Here is a 19,811-nt window from a genome sequence, read left to right as displayed (position 1 = left end):
TCGAGTGTTACTATATTGTGATTGCACTAACGTTTGATTTACCGTAACAGTATCACTGTTTTTTACGTGTTTATTGAATCAGGGAAAAGTTCCCCTCCACTATGTGATATGAATGTTGCACTACATGTTATACCTTGCTGTTGTTAAAAGATAAACAAAACACCACGTCACTGACTTTACCTCGGGGAAAATAATAAAACAGCTGTTTTTTCATTTTGGGAGTGAACAGAGTTGTCAGAACGCTGGTTTGTAATCTATTAATAAAGTTTGACTGACCTGACTGTTTTGTTGACATTCCCTTTAGCGCAGCTCCATGTAATGGATGCATAGGTGCGCCTTATAATGCGGTGCGCCTTGTATATGAACAAAGTTTTGAAATATGCCATTCTTTGAAGGTGCGCCTTATAATCCGGTGAGCCTTATAGTGCGGAAAATACGGTAAAGGAAAATGTTTTTATTTTTATTTCACAACACCTCAGTCACCTTTCATTAAGCATATCTAGCCTTATAACTGTCGCCATGATAACAAATCGATTTTTAGTTGAGGGAAGTTCTTAACATTATAATTTAACATTGACAAACGTTCGCTTTTTTCCTTTCATAGCTCGTAATAACTGTCCGTAATTAGCATGTAATCTAGTGCTGATCTCACAGTTTAGGGTCTAGCATGTACCAAAAGGTTAGAAAACAAAACGTTACTTAACTCGTAGGGCTAGTATTCTCTGTGGCTTACCCGTCATATGACTCGAGAGAGCAGACTCTCCCATTGCGAAAAGCTGGATTTCCTTTTTGCATACTTTGCAGCAGGCTACACGTAGATTTGGTCCACGTTTTATCCAAAGTTTGTATTTGTCATTTTCCATTCAATATTCATTAAAACGACAACCTCCCGGCATGATGGACCGATGCACCACTGTCCTCATTGGGGCGACACAGAGCCGTACATACATGACAACAACCTAATGAAAGAGCTCTTGCAAAGCCAACACATCAAACGTGTAGCTTTCATTTTTAAGGAAACTTATTTTATTTTTTTCGATTTTATAATTAGCCTATAGAGTCAGAGTGCCGAGAAATATGATGAACATTTTCAAGCATTTACAAGCACTTCACCCAAAATTCAAGCATTTTTCAAACCTTGAAAACAAAACATTAAAATCCAAGCATGTTCAAGATTTTTAAGCACCCGTACGAACCCTGATAAAATAAAATGAAAACAATTTTAAATGAAAAATCAAGAAGCAATTTTGGAATCCAACCATACTCACTAGGCATCGTGCTCAAGGTACTGTGGGTCCAACAGACACTTCATCTCCTCACTGTGGGAGAGACAAGAGGCCATTAAGCAGAGCCACACCTGGGGATAGCAAGCTACACACTTTTAGCTTTATGAAGCAATGCCCAGGTGCCATTTATTACCTGCTTCATTTGATAGTACAGTCGTCCCTCCCCACATTGTACGTATTTCTGGCCTAAATGAAGTCTTATATTTATTACAGGAAAGTACTTGTCTTATATTCCTTGTGTTGAGTACAATAAATATTCTGTTTCCATGCCGATAGAGTCATTGTTTACGTGCCTGTATTTAATGCCAAGTGGCAAGTATGTATGGCAATTTCCGGACAATAAGCCGCTACTTCCTGGTTGGAATCCAGCTTTCGCCATCCTAGACACTTAACCCACCTTGCTTAGTCATTATTAAGTACTTATTAATGCCTTATTCTGCATGGCCTTATTATACAACCAGTAAGCCATTATCTAAGAGTCTTCCCACAATAACCTCAGAATTATTGCTTATTAGTAACCCTAACCCTGATATGTTCCCCTAGTGTCCAAATAACTCTAAATTAAGTCTTTGTTACTTTAATAACCAACTAATTAATGGTAAATATGCTCCCCATACTAAAGTGTTACCATATATATATATATATATATATATATATATATATATATATATATATATATATATATATATATATATATATATATATATATATATATATATATATATATATATATATATATATATATATATATATATATATATTTTTATATACTTTATTTGTCTAAAGATTCTAATCTCCTTCAGACGGTACAAACAGTTTGATGGTAACAATTTCCTCGAATTGGCTCTGACCTGGAAGAGAGACTAGGCCAGAGGTCTACAACCCGCGGCTCTAGAGTTGCATGCGGCTTTTTAGCGCTGGAACTTTTTCAAAAATGTGTGAAAATAGAAAAAGATGGGGGAAAGAAATATATATTTTGTTAGAATATGGTGTCTGCAGGAGGACAAACATGACACAAACCTTCCTATTTGTTAGAAATCACACTGTTTATATTAAACATGCTTCACTGGTGAGAGTATTTGGCAAGCGCAGTTTTGTCCGACTAATTTCAGCGGTCCTTGAACTCACTGTAGTTTGTTTACATGTGCAACTTTTTCCGACGCTGCCACAGAAAGACATGTTTTATGCCACTCCTTCTTTGTCTCATTTTGTCCACCAAACCTTTTATGCTGTGTGTGAATGCACAAAGGTGAGCTTTGTTGATGTTATTGACTCGTGTGGAGTGCTAATCAGACATATTTGGTCAGTGCATAACTGCAAGCTAATCCATGCTAACATGCTATTTGTATGTACATATTGCATCATTATGCCTCGTTTGTAGGTATATTTTTAATTTCCTTGAATTATGTCCACTGTGCATTTAATTTATATTTGCACGTTATCTGTATGTAATACTGGCTGCAGTTCTGATAGTTTTTTGTGTGCCATGTTGTTCCAGACCACAGCAAATGTTACCCAGCTTGCAAAGATTGTAATAAATCCATTAGAAGAAGACGTTTCCTTTAACTTGGACACACACATCTATACCTTTGCCCATTCTAAGACAGTCATTTCCAGGAGTTATCTCACCGTCTGAGAAGTTTTACTAATGTTTTCTAATGTTGTAAAAATGTGTAATATAAATATTACATTTCAACATTTCTGTCAACGAACATTTGTGTAGCCTGCACCACACATTCATTTTGATTGGTAGTAGGCTAATATAGCTAATATAGACACTTACATCATGTGTTGTCTTCATTATAACACTTATATAAGACTTTTAAAGTAATTTTGATAGTAGGCTAATATAGCTAATATAGACACTTACATCATGTGTTGTCTTTATTATAACACTTATATAAGACTTTTAAAGTCATTTTCATAGTAGGCTAACATAACTAATATAGACACTTACATCATGTGTTGTCTTCATTATAACACTTATATAAGACTTTTAAAGTCATTTTGATAGTAGGCTAATATAGCTAATATAGACACTTACATCATGTGTTGTCTTTGTTATAACACTTATAAAGTCATTTTCATAGTAGGCTAACATAACTAATATAGACACTTACATCATGTGTTGTCTTCATTATAACACTTATATAAGACTTTTAAAGTCATTTTCATAGTAGGCTAACATAACTAATATAGACACTTACATCATGTGTTGTCTTCATTATAACACTTATATAAGACTTTTAAAGTCATTTTCATAGTAGGCTAACATAACTAATATAGACACTTACATCATGTGTTGTCTTCATTATAACACTTATATAAGACTTTTAAAGTCATTTTCATAGTAGGCTAACATAACTAATATAGACACTTACATCATGTGTTGTCTTCATTATAACACTTATTTAAGACGTTTAAAGTCATTTTGATAGTAGGCTAATATAGACACGTACATCATGAGTTGTCTTCATTATAACACTTATATAGGACTTTTAAAGTCATTTTCATAGTAGGCTAATATAGCTAAATATAGACACATTATTTATGTGATTATTGTGATCTTTTTTTTTGGTGCGCAACACGGATGTTATTTTTTTTTGTTTTATTTTATCTTCTATCTATACATATTAGTGAGAAATATGTAGCCTTTATTACAAATTTTTTGTTTTTCATCACGTTTTCCTTCTGTTAACGTATGTAAAAACCTGCACTGCAACAAGGTCAGTTCCCCATTGTGGTATAAATAAAAGTCTATCCTATCCTATCCTAGAGTCTACCGGCGAACAGAACACATTCAATGCGTAAAGTAAGTGTAAAGGTCAGATTATGGGTGTTATTTCATGTCGAGAGTACTTTAATCATGTTGAACGCCTTTTTTTAAAAAGGTCATAAACAGCTTTTTTATACTGGAATGAAACATTTTTTTTTGTGAATAAGTGTCCCAACATCCAATCGGAAGCAATTATCAGCGATAAACAAGGGTTTAGTGTACAGGTGTGGTGTAAATGCAATGCATGTTACAGACAATAAAAGATGAAAGGAAGTGACCTGGGGCTCGCCGTCTCGCTGGCGTGCAGGAAGGCTTGATGGTCGCAGTGCAGCACGAAGACGATGGGAGCCAGCAACTCGTGCATCCCCTGTGGGACACACCAGAGGAAGTGTGAGGTGAAAATAAACTTCACTTGTGGTCAGCCTGGCTGGAATAGGGATGCACGAGGGTTGTCATGTGTGATGACAGCAGTCATTTAGATATTGTTGGCCACGGCTCGACCATGTGTCACAAAAAGATGCTTTGCTAGCCCGTCCATCCATTAGCTGGCGCCTGCAACCGTTTCGGCTTTTTCTTTTGGAGGGCAAGCCTACTTTCTCCAGTACCTGCTTATAAAGCAACTGTTCATTTTCTCTGGCATAGCAGAAGAGAATGTCCGTCAGCTTGGTCCGCACATCCTCGTCCTGGAAGTAACGGATCTCAGGAAACCTTCAGAATAATACAGGATATAGCTGTGAGAAACCATGTATGACTGAGTTCAGAAATACTTGGGTCACATACGTTCTCAATACGTCTTGTTTGATCATCCCCTTCAGCTCCTTGTCCTGGAAGAACTTGTTCCACGGGCTCTGGGCAGCAAAAAGCAAAATACAATTCAGGAAGCATAGGCAATTAGATACTTCCAGGCTGGCGAACCACTTCAATTTTACAAAACTGCTTACGCTCTTGTCTCAGAACTATCTTTCTGTGCAAGTATGGACACATGCTCCTCAGGAACCAGGAAGGTGTGGGGTTCCCCAAGGCTCAATTTTAGGTCTCATTTAAAAAATATATTTTCCACAGCTACGCCGATGATACACTATTGTGCATTTGTCATGTCACCTGATGACACAGTACCAAAAAATACCCTTTTTAACATGAAGTCCTAGATGGCAGGAGGGATGTACACCAAGTACCAGTATTTGTTGGTACTAGTTCCTAGTTGGGTCTGTATAGGAGGACTGTTAAGACTCTGGACAAATGATACGGTCAGCTGGATGAAATAAACCAACAATAGTCGTATCAGTCACTTCACATGGAAAAAGACGCGGGTAGGATCAAAGAATCAACTTGAAATAATCAGAAATAAGGCAGCAACACCACACAAAAGTTTGTGACAACAATATTTCCTCCTCAAAGTCAGACACGCTAATACGACTTAGTGTCAGTTTGAAGTGAACTCGCTTTACTTATGGGTCACTACAGCGCTTAATCGACAGGCCAAAATTAATCCTCTCAAAAAGGTGACACATTTAAGTAATATAATCATCCATAAAGATGGCCTCCACTGACAGGTCTCTATCTAATTAATTGTATTGATTGATATGATATATCATGTCAAAGCACATGCATGCCATATATAAATATTATTTGTAAGGAATAGAAACCCAGAGATGGATGTGTGTGTTACTCACAAGATGATGACATAACTGCATTAGCAAACACACTTGACTTGTTTAAGACTTCAAAAGTTAAGTTAACGTTAAAGTTAAGTTAAAGTACCAATGATTGTCACACACACTAAGTGTGGTGAAATTTGTCCTCTGCATTTGACACATCCCCTTGTTGACCTCCTGGGAGGTGAGGGGAGCAGTGGGCAGCAGCGGTGGCCGCGCCTGGGAACCATTTTTGGTGATTTAACCCCCAATTCCAACCCTTGATGCTGCGTGCCAAGCAGGGAGGTAATGGGTCCCATTTTTTTAGTCTTTGGTATGACTCGGCCGGGGTTTGAACTCACAACCTACCGATCTCAGGGCGGACACTCTAACCACTAGGCCACTGAGTAGGTTGTGCAAAAGCAGCTGTTGATAAAATACTCCCAGCTATGACATGTTACATGATGTTGCTGGTGTACAACCTCTTGTGCTCATAAAAATGCATTTTTTTCCACGTCTTTATTTACACCACTTACATACAGTACCAATTACCAATGAATACCGGTACTGATAAGGAATATCTTTACAGCTCAACCAAGACCACAGAACAGAGGTTTTAGTTATAAGTCCTTAAGGCCAGAAAGAGAAGCATTTACCAAAATTACAAGATCATAAAAAAATCTTGGTGTGATTTTTGACTATCAGCTGACTATAAAAAAAATATTACAAAAACGTTGTTTTTTTATCATCATAAGACCATAACAAGAGTCCACCTGTTTCTCTCTTAGGAGGTGCTAATCATGCTTTCATTTAGACTTAGACTTAGTGCAGGATAAAAAAGCAATAAGGTGCAGATATAAATAAATAAATAGGTTACTGTACATATAAATATATTGCACTTTTTCATATGCATTTCATTTCCTGTCCTTTCGACTATTGTAATGCCCTGCTTTCTAGTCTTCCCAAGAAGAACATTAGAAATCAACAGTTATTACAACACTCAGCAAAGGACGAAAGACCACTTATTAAAAAAATAAAAAATAAAGTTTAAAAGGCACACCTTCTCAATCAGGCCTTGATTCTAAACTTTTCTAAGATTCTTATATTTTATTATGTTAATTTCTATTGTATTTATTAATATGGTTACTGCTACTATTTAATTTGTTTATTAATGGATTATTTTTATTCTATTTAAAAAAAAAAAATTTTTTTTAAGTACACACACACACGCCATGTTATTGTCAATGACGCTATGTGTGTGTGTGTGTGTGCGCGTTTTTTTCGTTTTTCCTTGTAAATTGGTGTGAAGCACTTGGTGTTGCAACTTGCCTGTGTTGGAAAGACGCTAAATAAAGTTGTGTTTGAAAAATGTAGTAACTATTTTATCATGTGTATCATACAAATCAGTGACAGTACGCTAACACTTAAAGAGTGAAATACTAAATCATAAATCCAATCTATTTTTAAACATCCTATTAAGTGCCTAATTAAACACTGATCCACGAGATGACTAATTACTACAAGTCGACTGTTAATGAATCAATAATGAGCTTCTGAAATGCGTAAAGAGTATGAAGGTGATATCGTGTATGCAAATATGAAGACGCAGACACATGTGCTTTGACAAGGACTCCATAAAAACCCTGCTGAACTCACCCCCTCGTCCTGGGATAGCGGGTTGTTGACCACCAAGTCCTGCTTGCCCGCAGCCTTGCGAGGGTTTGTGATGTGCTGCCAGGGAAAAGACGTAAGAACACAACTTGAATCTACTGGAATAGTCATGTGACCCGAGTGCTTCTTGTCTCTATGCTTCTTGTCAAATGTGAAATGATCACGCAGTGGTTCCTCAACTTAAACATGTTTTGAGGTGAAAATTGGAGTTACAAACATCCCCACCATTAGTTGGCACAGCCAATGCCACAAGGAACCCGGCCAAAACATCAGGGGCCGTATTTATCAAGCTTCTTAGAATTACTCCTAAGAATTCTGCTAAGAGTTGACGTAAGAGTAAATAAATTCTTCGCTGAAAGCTGCACTTAAAAGTTAGTTATCAAGCGTCTTACTCACACTTTCAGCGAAGTGTAGGACTGAATCTTAAGTGTCACACTCAGAGCTGAATTACGACATTACTATGTGCCGTAAACGGAATTTTAGGTGACGTCATTTCTGTGTCCATAGAAATGACCAATCACGGAAGGGAATCCCTTGTCTAAGAATAAATAAATATCTTAGAAATATTTAAGTGGACAATGGGAGTGTATATTTTGACAATAAACTACAAAATAATACAAAACAAACTAGTCCCCGCCCGCACTCACGCTACCGCTCCCTCTCTTCTCTCGCCCACACACTCACTGACGTCACTCACCTCACACATACGCTACTCTCATAACATTTTCTTTCCAATTCATTAATTAGGCAACTAATTTGAAACTGGTGTGGGTGGCTCTATATATACTAGCCCACTGCAGCTACATGCAGTAATCAACAAGCAATCGAAAATTATTTAATCTGTGACAAAAATAATACCTGCTCTGTCTAAACCAGGGGTGTCAAACGTACGGCCCGAGGGCCGGATCAGGCCCGCAAACCGGTTTTATCCGGCCCGCGGGATGAGTTTGCCAAGTATAAAAATTAACCTGACCTTTTTGAATGAAAGAAACAGCTGTTCTAAATGTGTCCACTGGATGTCGCAATAGCAATTATTTATATCTTTGTAGATGATGCTACATATGTACAAAATAAACCACATGATGTTAGTACATTAGTTGAGGAAAATGATCAAACTAAATAAATAACATACTGTAATTTGATTTTGATAAACATTTTTGGAAACACTTTAGAATGGGGAACATGTTCACCATTGATTAGTTGCTTATTAAAGTAACAAAGACTTAATTTAGAGTTATTTGGACACTAGGGAAACATATAAGGGTTAGGGTTAGGGTTACTAATGAGCAATAATTCTGAGGTTATTGAGAGAAGACTCTTATTTAATGACTTACTGGTTGTATAATAAGGCCATGCAGAATAAGGCCTTAATAAGTACTTAATAATGACTAATTAAGTCCCAATATGTTACTAATTTGCATGTTAATAAGCAATTAATTAATGGTGAATATGTGTTCCCCATACTAAAATGTTACCAATTTTTTTTATCTTGATTGAAAATTAACACCAATGAGTTGATTGATGAACATTATCATATAATTTGTTCAGAAAATATAAATAACGACAAATAAAGTATATATACTATTAACCCAACAACATTATGATTTGTACAATTTCAGAGTGTGCTTGTTCTATTTTTAAACAAAGAAAACAATCTGAAGTTGTCTTTATTTTTAAGTTATCGTGCCGTGATTTTACCAGTCTGGCCTACTTGGGAGTAGATTTTTCTCCATGTGGCCCCCGATCTAAAATGAGTTTGACACCCGTGGTCTAAACGATACCGTTTGATCAGCTGCTCGTCATCAAACAAAGCCAGGACATCCTTCCGCTCCCTGAACGTTCGCACACGTCTCTCTCGCCTCAGTGCCATCCCCTGCTGGCAACTCCTAACCACTTAAGACACCTCTGAAGGTCTCTTAAATATCGTGGAGAGTAGGAGTGATTCTTAGACTTAAGAAAGTTGATAAATAGCTTTTATTCTTAAGTTTGAGAGTAGGACTAAATTTCGCAAATTCTCAGGACTTAAGTGTAAAATGGCACTCTAAGACGCTTGATAAATACGGCCCCTGGTCTTACTCGCTAGCATTAGCTTGTAGCTAAAAATAAACATAACTTTGTTTTTCAAGATGGGAAGGAAGAAAGTGAGCGTGAAGGACACGGCTGAGAAGAAACAACGGATGATATTCATTAAAGAAAGAAATCATTAGCGATTCCAGCGACGCACTGCTAGTCTGCACCATACTGAAGTAAAACCAGTCTAACGCAAGCCAAAAAATTACATCTAAATGGCAGACCTTTATCCATGAAAATATGAAAAAGCTACTGAGGGCGCAGCAGCTGGAAGGAAATACTGTCAAAGTCTACTCTCCGAGGTCAATGCTGTACATTATTATTTCAGTACTTAATAAAACTATTACAGTTGTTAGCAGTACATTCTATTTGATTGTTTTTAAGAGGACTGTCAGAGTTGATGCGTTCACTAATGTGGCTAATCACAAGGCAGAATAATCACACAATTTATTTGGAGCGCACATGCTCGCTGGAAATTTTCACTTCAAAATAAACCCTGACTGTACATTAGATAAAACTGTTCAAGTGCATTCAAGTATTCTGATGAGAAAATTGCATTTGTGTCAAAAACTTTTTAGTTTCTTTTTTAAAGTTACTTTAATGTACTGCGATGAATCAAAATTGAACAGTGTGATTAATCTGCTTTAAAATGTAATCTGGATTTCATACAATATTTCTTATGGGAAAGTTTGCTTTTCTCTTCATGCCATATTGATTTCAATGATGTGCTTATTAATCAGTATCATGCTTGAAAAAGCTGTGCACTACAATAATGTGCTCATTGTAGACATTAATCCTGACTTCCTTTTGATAAAAAAATCTGTACAAATTATTTTATTCATTTTTGTTATGCAGGTGAAAGTGTCTTATATTTTGTGCTCAGAGTTAATGTTGCTGATCAATTTGAATGTATTATTATTTGAGTGCATTTATTGTATTTTTCAGTCATAAAAAGGTTCATGTCAGTCAAAAACTGTTTATAGTTTAAATAAGGATGACATTTTTTTACTTCAGGCAAATTGATGCACTTTAAATATTTTCTGTCACAGAAGACTAACAATAATGTTAGTTATTCTTTGTAGATTTATTTATTTTGTTTTCTTTATTGTTATTGAGGTTATTGTTATTGAGGATGCAATGTTATGCAGAAGTGTACTTATAACAAATGATACTATTTATAGTATTTTCGGCCCAAGAAACCTTTTTATAACTAAATACAACAATTTAGACCAATTGTATAAATGATCCCTTTTCAGTTATATGACACACAAAGTCACTATTACAAAATAACAAAAAGTAAGTTTTAACATTTTAAAATGGAAGCAAAACCACTAAATTAGCACACATGCCACAAAGATATGTGTGAAAATTACGCTGCAGTTGCATAAATTCGAGAGTAATTTGCAGGACGTCTTAAAGAGAAACGACAACCAAAGTATGGATCTCACTGCGCTAGTATCGATCCGATATCATTACCCACTGTGGTAATATATAGTTAACAATAATAATATTCAGTTAACTCATGGGATTAATCACAAACAATTGCATCAATCATGACCACACTTTGATTAATCATGCAATTTATTTTGAGCGTACAAGCTCTTTTACCTTAACCACTATACGATCAATCATACGTCAGTACAACAACGAGTGAGGAGACTCCGACTGGTGTGCTTTCACTCCAAAGTACATCCCCAGAGAACTTGAGTTCAAATTGTTTGCAGGTTTTGTGCAAATAAATGACATACATTCAAGTAAAACACTTAAAAACATCATAACAATAAAATTGCATTTGTGTACAAATATTAGGGTCTTTTCTGAAGCTCATTTGAATGATTACTTTTTACCTGTGATTCATCATGATTCATCCAAACACTAGAATGGGATTAATTTGAATACAAATGTAATCATTTGACGGCCCTTTTATATTTAGGGCCTTTATATCACGTTTGTTCAAAAGATCAAGACTGCTTCATTTTGATGCGTGGGCTCTGTAACACTTAAAAGATCTCTTCAGATTTAGAAAACCTTTATGTGTAGCAGCCGTAACATGGTGCACTCACCGTTTCTTTAATCTTCTCATATTGAGCCCGCAGCTCCCTGGTCTTGTTGATCCACTGACTGCTGTCCTCTGGGAGAGCCTCCAGGTACAACTGCACACACCAACCTTCCATTCATCCTCCGTTGCACAGAAAAACCGCAAAGTTCACAAAACGCCAGCTCCTGACTCACCTTCCAGCATACGCTTCGAAAGCGGCTGCTCCTCAGTCGACCGCTGATGCCTGCCTGCCGGATCCTGGCCAGGTAATTGTTGCTGACAAACAATTGGTCCCATTCTTTCCTGCGCAGGGATGGAGAAGTTCTGTTGTATTATTCATATCAGGTGGCAAGCAGCTGTGAACAAGTCAATCCTCACCTGTATGACAGGAAGGTTGACAAGGATGGAGTGCTGCTGTCAAGAGAGCCTCCTGTTGAGACAAACACAGCCACAAGAGGGGGATATAAACAACAACAACAGTTCACTTCAACCTGCTCAAGGCCTTTCAAGTAGCAGTAGATTGGAAAAACAAGTTGAATCTATATTGAAGCTATTATCATATACATACATACATACATACATACATATATATATATATATATATATATATATATATATGTATATATATATATATATATATACACACATACATATGTGTATATATATATATACATACATATGTGTATACATACATATATATACTGTGTGTATATATATATGTGTGTGTGTATATATATATATATATATATATATATATATATAGTTCAAAACTTTGGGGTCACCCAAACAATTTTGTGGAATAGCCTTCATTTCTAAGAACAAGAATAGACTGTCGAGTTTCAGATGAAAGTTCTCTTTTTCTGGCCATTTTGAGCGTTTAATTGACCCCACAAATGTGATGCTCCAGAAACTCAATCTGCTCGAAGGAAGGTCAGTTTTGTAGCTTCTGTAACGAGCTAAACTGTTTTCAGATGTGTGAACATGATTGCACAAGGGTTTTCTAATCATTAATTAGCCTTCTGAGCCAATGAGCAAACACATTGTACCATTAGAACTCCAGTGTTCTAATGGTACAATGGTATTGGAAATGGGCCTCTATACACCTATGTAGATATTGCACCAAAAACCAGACTTTTGCAGCTAGAATAGTCATTTACCACATTAGCAATGTATAGAGTGTATTTCTTTAAAGTTAAGACTAGTTTAAAGTTATCTTCATTGAAAAGTACAGTGCTTTTCCTTCAAAAATTAGGACATTTCAATGTGACCCCAAAATTTTGAATGGTAGTGTGTATATATATATATATATATATATATATATATATATATATATATATATATATATATATATATATATATATATATATATACACACACACACACACACACATACATATACACGCACATATATACATGTATATACATATACGGTATACATATACACAAATATATGTACATATATATACATATATATATATATTTATGACACCAAAAGACCTCGGAAGTTTGCAAGTAAATAGATATGATCAAAATAGTACCGATCTTGCCATTTTTAGAGATAATTTGCAAGCCTGTCCCATGATCTTACCAACAACAATGCTAATCAAGCAGAATTTGTGCCAACAACGATTACTTTGGGACATATTATGACCCAGAACCTTTTATTTTTGATCCCCAACACAAAGAGGCTGAGCAATAAGTTTTAGAAGCTGACTGCTAAATCAATCAATCAAATTTGACTTATTCAGCCCTTAATCACAAATGTCTCAAAGGGCTGCACAAGCTACAACGACAACGGATGAAGCTTTATTGTGACACTATAGCATTAGCAGCATTGCTAGGTGCTAAACGTACAAACTAATCATAACAAAACAAACACTTACTGTAATATTTCCACTCTCGCTGGGATGCCAACCGACAGGATGTTCACATAATTCCGTTTGGATGAAGAATCAATCACAATTCCCACGAAGGGTTAAAAAAATGTTGCTGCCACAAGCGTCTTTTTGCGTATTTTCGCCATCTCGGGGGATGTGAAAGTGGACCAGCCATGGCCACATTTGTCTACTAGCATGTGAGAGATGCATGAATTATAATCTAGAATTTACTTTTAGCAAGTTTGAGACCAAGCAGAAGCAGCCGCCGGCTCAGTGTGTCAACAATAGCAGCGTAAGCTAGCATTAGCTCACTGCTATCAATGTGCCGCTAAAGTAGTCTTATAATAACAAAATCACTCGTATTTGGTTAATTTTCAGGTCACGACATTGTAAATGGAGTATTGTTGGTACTTTCTGGATGTTTTCAGAGAGTATAATGAGAGGACCCTCCATCTGTTGACTCAATTGTTAGATATTTATTTACCATTTAGAATGCATAAACAAACAAAAACATATGTGTTCCTGTCTTACATAAGGATTGTGAATGATAAACAGCACATCTCTATCTAATGTTTGCATATTTACAGTATGACTGCTCTAATAATATGGTACAGAAGTGTTACTACAGTGAAGTAGAATCTACGGAAATTGCTGTATTCAAACCGGCCGACTGAATTGGTAGCATATTGGGATGTTTAGACAGTATTTTCACATACTTTGCCGATTTTAAATACACTTGGATATGTTTTAATAGATACAATCAAACACAATTAACTTGTTTTTCCAGTCTAGTGCTACTTTTAAACAAAGAGTAGCAGGCGGCATGATGATGCGACATTCAGAGCTGTCTTTATTTGTCTTTATCGCACGTAATATGTCTCATGTGGCTTGCGGGTGAACATGCAGTCAAGTCGGAAATCTGTCTATCAACATTCATTACAGGAGTGCATGGTTCCACCGGGACACTCACTATGAATATTCATCAGTGCCGCCACATGCCAGCCCCAGCGTTCACGCCCTCACCTCAATAAACATTTAGGCTGAGCCTGCGGGTGGCGGCGGTCACGTGTGTGACACTCACACACCAACACAAAGATGGCGGGGATGAGAATGGAACTAAACGAGTAGGCAAACAACTCCAAGTGGGGACCTACTGCTGCGGTTCTTGTTGAAATTGCTGAGCGGGTCCAAGCCCGTCTCCTGCTGCTCGTCTGTCTGGAGCGGGTGGCGGGTCTCGAAGTTGGGGTGCTGCATGGCCCTGGCGCCACTTGGTCTGTCGCAGAGGCACAAAAATCACTCAGGACATTTTGTATACACTCCTCTAATCGTCTACTTCCTGTTTTTACAATGGACTTTTCTTCAATTGCTCCTTCTAGGACATAGGACTTTGTGTCTTGTAGGGCTGGGCGATACTGGGAATTTTGGTATGGATCTAATTAGAGATGTCCGATAATATCGGACTGCCGATATTATCGGCCGATAAATGCTTTAAAATGTAATATCGGAAATTATCGGTAAAAAGTAAAATGTATGATTTTTTAAAACGCCGCTGTACGGAGAAGTACAGAGCGCCAATAAACCTTAAAGGCACTGCCTTTGCGTGCCGGCCCAATCACATAATGTCTACGACTTTTCACACACACAAGTGAATGCAAGACATACTTGGTCAACAGCCATACAGGTCACACTGAGGGTAGCCGTATAAACAACTTTAACACTGTTACAAATATGCGCCACACTGTGAACCCACACCAAACAAGAATGACAAACACATTTCGGGAGAACATCCGCACCGTAACACAACATAAACACAACAGAACAAATACTCAGAACCCCTTGCAGCACTAACTCTTCCGGGACGCTACAATATACACCCCCGCTACCACCCCCACCTCAACCCCGATGCCCCCCCCCCCAAACCCGCCCACCTCAACCTCCTCATGCTCTATGTCCCAAATTCCAAGCTGCTGTTTTTAGGCATGTTAAAAAAAATAATGCACTTTGTGACTTCAATAATAAAATATGGCAGTGCCATGTTGGCATTTTTTTCCCATAACTTGAGTTGATTTATTTTGGAAAACCTTGTTACATTGTTTAAAGGCCTACTGAAATGAATTTTTTTTATTTAAACGGGGATAGCAGATCCATTCTATGTGTCATACTTGATCATTTTGCGATATTGCCATATTTTTGCTGAAAGGATTTAGTAGAGAACATCGATAAATGGAAGTTCGCAACTTTTGGTCGCTGATAAAAAAAGCCTTGCCTGTATCGGAAGTAGCGTGACGTCAAAGGTTGAAAGGCTCCTCACATTTCCCCATTGTTTTCAATGCAGTGAGAGCGATTCGGACCGAGAAAGCGACGATTACCCCATTAATTTGAGCGAGGATGAAAGATTTGTGGATGAGGAACGTTGGAGTGAAGAACTAGAGTGAAGTGCAGGACGTATCTTTTTTCGCTCTGACCGTAACTTAGGTACAAGCTGGCTCATTGGATTCCACACTCTCTCCTTTTTCTATTGTGGATCACAGATTTGTATTTTAAACCACCTCGGATACTATATCCTCTTGAAAATGAGAGTCGAGAACGCGAAATGGACATTCACAGTGACTTTTATCTCCACGACAATACATCGGCGAAGCACTTTAGCTACGGAGCTAACGTGATAGCATCGGGCTTAACTGCAGATAGAAACAAAAGAAATAAACCCCTGACTGGAAGGATAGACAGAAAATCAACAATACTATTAAACCATGGACCTGTAACTACACGGTTAATGCTTTCCAGCCTGGCGAAGCTTAACAATGCTGTTGCTAACGACGACATTGAAGCTAACTTAGCAACGGGACCTCACAGAGCTATGCTAAAAACATTAGCTATCCACCTACGCCAGCCAGCCCTCATCTGCTCATCAACACCCGTGCTCACCTGCGTTCCAGCGATCGACGGAGCGACAAAGGACTTCACCCGATCATCAATGCGGTCGGATAGCGCGTCTGCTATCCAAGTCAAAGTCCTCCTGGTTGTGTTGCTGCAGCCAGCCGCTAATACACCGATCCCACCTAAAGCTTTCTTCTTTGCAGTCTTCATTGATCATTAAATATCGGCAAAAAAGCCATTATCGGACATCTCTAGATCCAATACCAAGTACAGTGGAACCTCAATTTAAGAACGCCTCTACTTGCAACATTTTCGGTTTATGAACGTTTACATGGCGCCAAACATGCGTCTGTGAGCGGATCAAGTCTCGGCGTACGATTCATTAATTAATTTTGTGTGCTGCTTGAAGCCATTTTGATGACGTCACTTGCTGTTTAACAGCGAGCGGCACATCTGACATGTTTATTTCCACAATTGTCGTACCTTGCGCCAGTCAGAGCTGTGTCAGCCTGTCTTCGAGATCCCTTGATGCGATAAGGAACACTTTAAATGTGTCCGAACTCTCACAGCCTCACTGTATAGCTCGGGGTTGCTAGACAACCGCTTTGAGCTGGCGTTTTAGCTAGTTAGCCTCCAGCTTGCAGCCCCTTCACTTTGAGAACTTTATCAGCGAAGGACGATTGTTCCTTAGCAAGTCTTTAGTCCTGATGAGACCGAAAAAGATCCCACAGCGGACCTTAATTACAGCGAAGGAGAAGGCACTGCCGGTACACAAGCCGATGAAGGATCGCATCACACCGCAAGTTTGTGCCAACGCTAGCAGTGACTAGGTGAAGCCATTGCTCGTTTATAACTCTGAAACTCACAGAATATTGAATAGTGCCACAAATATTCCCAGATAAAAGGTAAAATGATTGTCCTTCTTTTGTTTTTTATTGAAGCAACATGGTGGTTAGATTTTGGAGAGTACCAACAAGACGTTTGTGTGAGTGTGCATGTTGACATTTTAGGCTTGCTGTAATGTTTGGATTAAAAAAAAAGAGGTTGTTGAGCCAATACCCTCTTGTTATGTTGCTAAATAGGGACTTTTGACGAGGCTAGAACCAATTATTCATGTTTACATTAGAGATGTCCGATAATATCGGCCGATAAATGCTTTGTAATGTAATATCGGAAATTATCGGTACCGGTTTCAACCTCCTGATTTTCCCGGGAGACTCCCGAATTTCAGTGCTCCTCCCGAAAATCTCCCGGGGCAACCATTCTCCCGAATTTCTCCTGATTTCCACCCGGACAACATTATTGGGGGCGTGCCTTAAAGGCACTGCCTTTAACGTCCTCTACAACCTGTCGTCACGTCCGCTTTTCCTCCATACAAACAGCGTGCCGGCCCAGTCACATAATATATGCGGCTTTTACACACACGTAAGTGAATGCAAGGCATACTTGATCAACAGCAATACAGGTCACACTGAGGGTGACGTATAAACAACTTTAACACTGTTACAAATATGCGCCACACTGTGAACCCACACCAAACAAGAATGACAAACACATTTCGGGAGAACATCCGCACCGTAACACAACAGAACAAATACCCAGAACCATCTCCCCCATCTCCCGAATTCGGAGGTCTCGAGGTTGGCAAGTATGCTCTAGTATACTCTGGACTGAAGCTGTGTGCCTTCATTGTTTTTGTAGCTGTTGTTTCGAGGCATGTTTAAAAAATTTTTTAAAATAATGCACTTTGTGAAAGTCAAAGTATAATATTTCCCATAGTTGTAGTGGGTATTAGGATTATCTCAGGGAGAGCATGTCCCAAATTCCAAGCTGCTGTTTTGAGGCATGTTAAAAAAAATAATGCACTTTGTGACTTCAATAATAAATATGGCAGTGCCATGTTGGCATTTTTTTCCATAACTGGAGTTGAAGTTGTTCTCTTATTTTGGAAAATCTTGTTTTTGATTGATTGATTGAAACTTTTATTAGTAGATTGCACAGTACAGTACATATTCCGTACAATTGACCACTAAATGGTAACACCCGAATAAGTTTTTCAACTTGTTTAAGTCGGGGTCCACGTTAATCAATTCACTGGTAAAGTATTTTCCGCACTATAAGGCGCACCTAAAATCCTTCAATTTTCTCAAAAACTGACAGAGTGCCTTATAATCCAGTGCACCTTATATATGGACCAATATTGAGCCACAACAGGTCTCGCAACTACGGGATGCATAACGCAACCCCAGCCTCTACTGTAGCGTCTATTCTATGCACCTTATAATGCGGTGCGCCTTATATATGAACAAAGTTTTAAAATAGGCCATTCATTAAAGGTGCGCCTTATAATCCGGTGCGCCTTATAGTGCGGAAAATACGGTACATTGTTTAATGCATCCAGCGGGGCATCACAACAAAATTAGGCATAATAATGTGTTAATTCCACGACTGTATATATCGGTATCGGTTGATATCGGAATCGGTAATTAAGAGTTGGAGTGGACAATATCGGAAATCGGCAAAAAAGCCATCATCGGACATCTCTAGTTTACATTGTTTCTTATGGGGAACTCTGCTTCACTATACAAACTTTTTGGTTTGCGAATAATGTTCAAGAGCAAATTAAGTTCGTAAATCGAGTTTCCACTGTATCTAATGCCCTGCTTATCTTATCTTGTTGTGACCAACACTTGAGAAAGGCACACAATCTGCATCAGAGCCTGTTCTGAAACATCCACAAGCTAAGTGTGCTAAAGACTGAGGAGTTTTTCACGACTTACAATCACGGCCTTGTAAGTGTCCCCAGCCAAGACTCAAAGAGGACGTGTCTGCATGGGGAGAGGAAAAGAACAACAATCAATCGACTTTTTATTGTCACTTCTTTTGTTTCAATCCACAAATAAAACAATTGATATACAAGTTTGTTGTTGTTTTGACGTTATCACAGCTGTTGCATATTCATGTTTTAAAGCGACGATACAGTCATTTCACTTTGAAAACCATTTCGCTGAATGACCTCATTGTCTAATTTACATTAGTGTCCATGACGCATGTGCGTGTAATTGCAATGGACAAAACAAATATGTTTCAACTACAAAAAGACAGGGTCGCCAGTGAGTAGGCATGACTATCGGTTACACTTTAACCCATACTTGGACTAAATTGATTCTTGAAAAACAGTGCCTAAATCAGGGGTGTCCAAACTTTTTCCACCGAGGGCCGCACACGGAAAAATTTAAGCATGCGGGGGTCATTTTGATATTTTTCTTAACAAAATATATGGATTTTTTTTTTTTTTTAACCTTTAGGGCTCCCAGGGACTATGAAGGTTCTCAGTCATTAAACTGTTAAAAATAAGTCAAATTATTATTATTATTTTTTATTTAACGCTTACAGTAAATCTCTATATCAACTTGAGGTTGATATAAAGTTAAAAAAAAAGGTTTTCTGTCAAAGACAACTTTGTTTTTTATAGTAAAACTGAAATATGCAGTATTTAGTAATTAGAGCCTTAAAAGATCAATAATGCAGGACATCATTGATTTTAATTATTTAATATTTTTGAGTAATCACAGTGAA

The 19,811-nt window shown here is 37.8% G+C and overlaps 1 protein-coding gene across 3 annotated transcripts in view; it reads right to left on the bottom strand.

Annotated features, from left to right (window-relative positions):
• tbc1d5 (TBC1 domain family, member 5) overlaps nucleotides 1-19,811 on the bottom strand; it is a 74,426-nt gene that overhangs the window by 27,119 nt on the left and 27,496 nt on the right. For 2 of the 3 annotated variants that reach the window (XM_062028747.1, XM_062028749.1), the window contains exons 2-11: nucleotides 19,013-19,060; nucleotides 14,507-14,625; nucleotides 11,854-11,905; nucleotides 11,670-11,778; nucleotides 11,501-11,590; nucleotides 7,353-7,427; nucleotides 4,843-4,910; nucleotides 4,668-4,770; nucleotides 4,341-4,429; nucleotides 1,269-1,319 (exon numbers count right to left, since the gene is read on the bottom strand). In XM_062028747.1, coding sequence (XP_061884731.1) covers nucleotides 1,269-1,319; nucleotides 4,341-4,429; nucleotides 4,668-4,770; nucleotides 4,843-4,910; nucleotides 7,353-7,427; nucleotides 11,501-11,590; nucleotides 11,670-11,778; nucleotides 11,854-11,905; nucleotides 14,507-14,606 — 737 coding nt within the window. In that variant the 5' untranslated portion in view covers nucleotides 14,607-14,625; nucleotides 19,013-19,060. The remainder of the gene's footprint in view (nucleotides 1-1,268; nucleotides 1,320-4,340; nucleotides 4,430-4,667; nucleotides 4,771-4,842; nucleotides 4,911-7,352; nucleotides 7,428-11,500; nucleotides 11,591-11,669; nucleotides 11,779-11,853; nucleotides 11,906-14,506; nucleotides 14,626-19,012; nucleotides 19,061-19,811) is intronic. The other variant, XM_062028748.1, reaches the window with a different exon arrangement.

This window comes from Entelurus aequoreus, linkage group LG20 (assembly GCF_033978785.1).
Source record: "Entelurus aequoreus isolate RoL-2023_Sb linkage group LG20, RoL_Eaeq_v1.1, whole genome shotgun sequence".
NCBI lineage: Eukaryota > Metazoa > Chordata > Actinopteri > Syngnathiformes > Syngnathidae > Entelurus > Entelurus aequoreus.
Note: the sequence above shows the minus strand (reverse complement) of the source record. Positions and strands in the feature narration are given on the sequence as shown.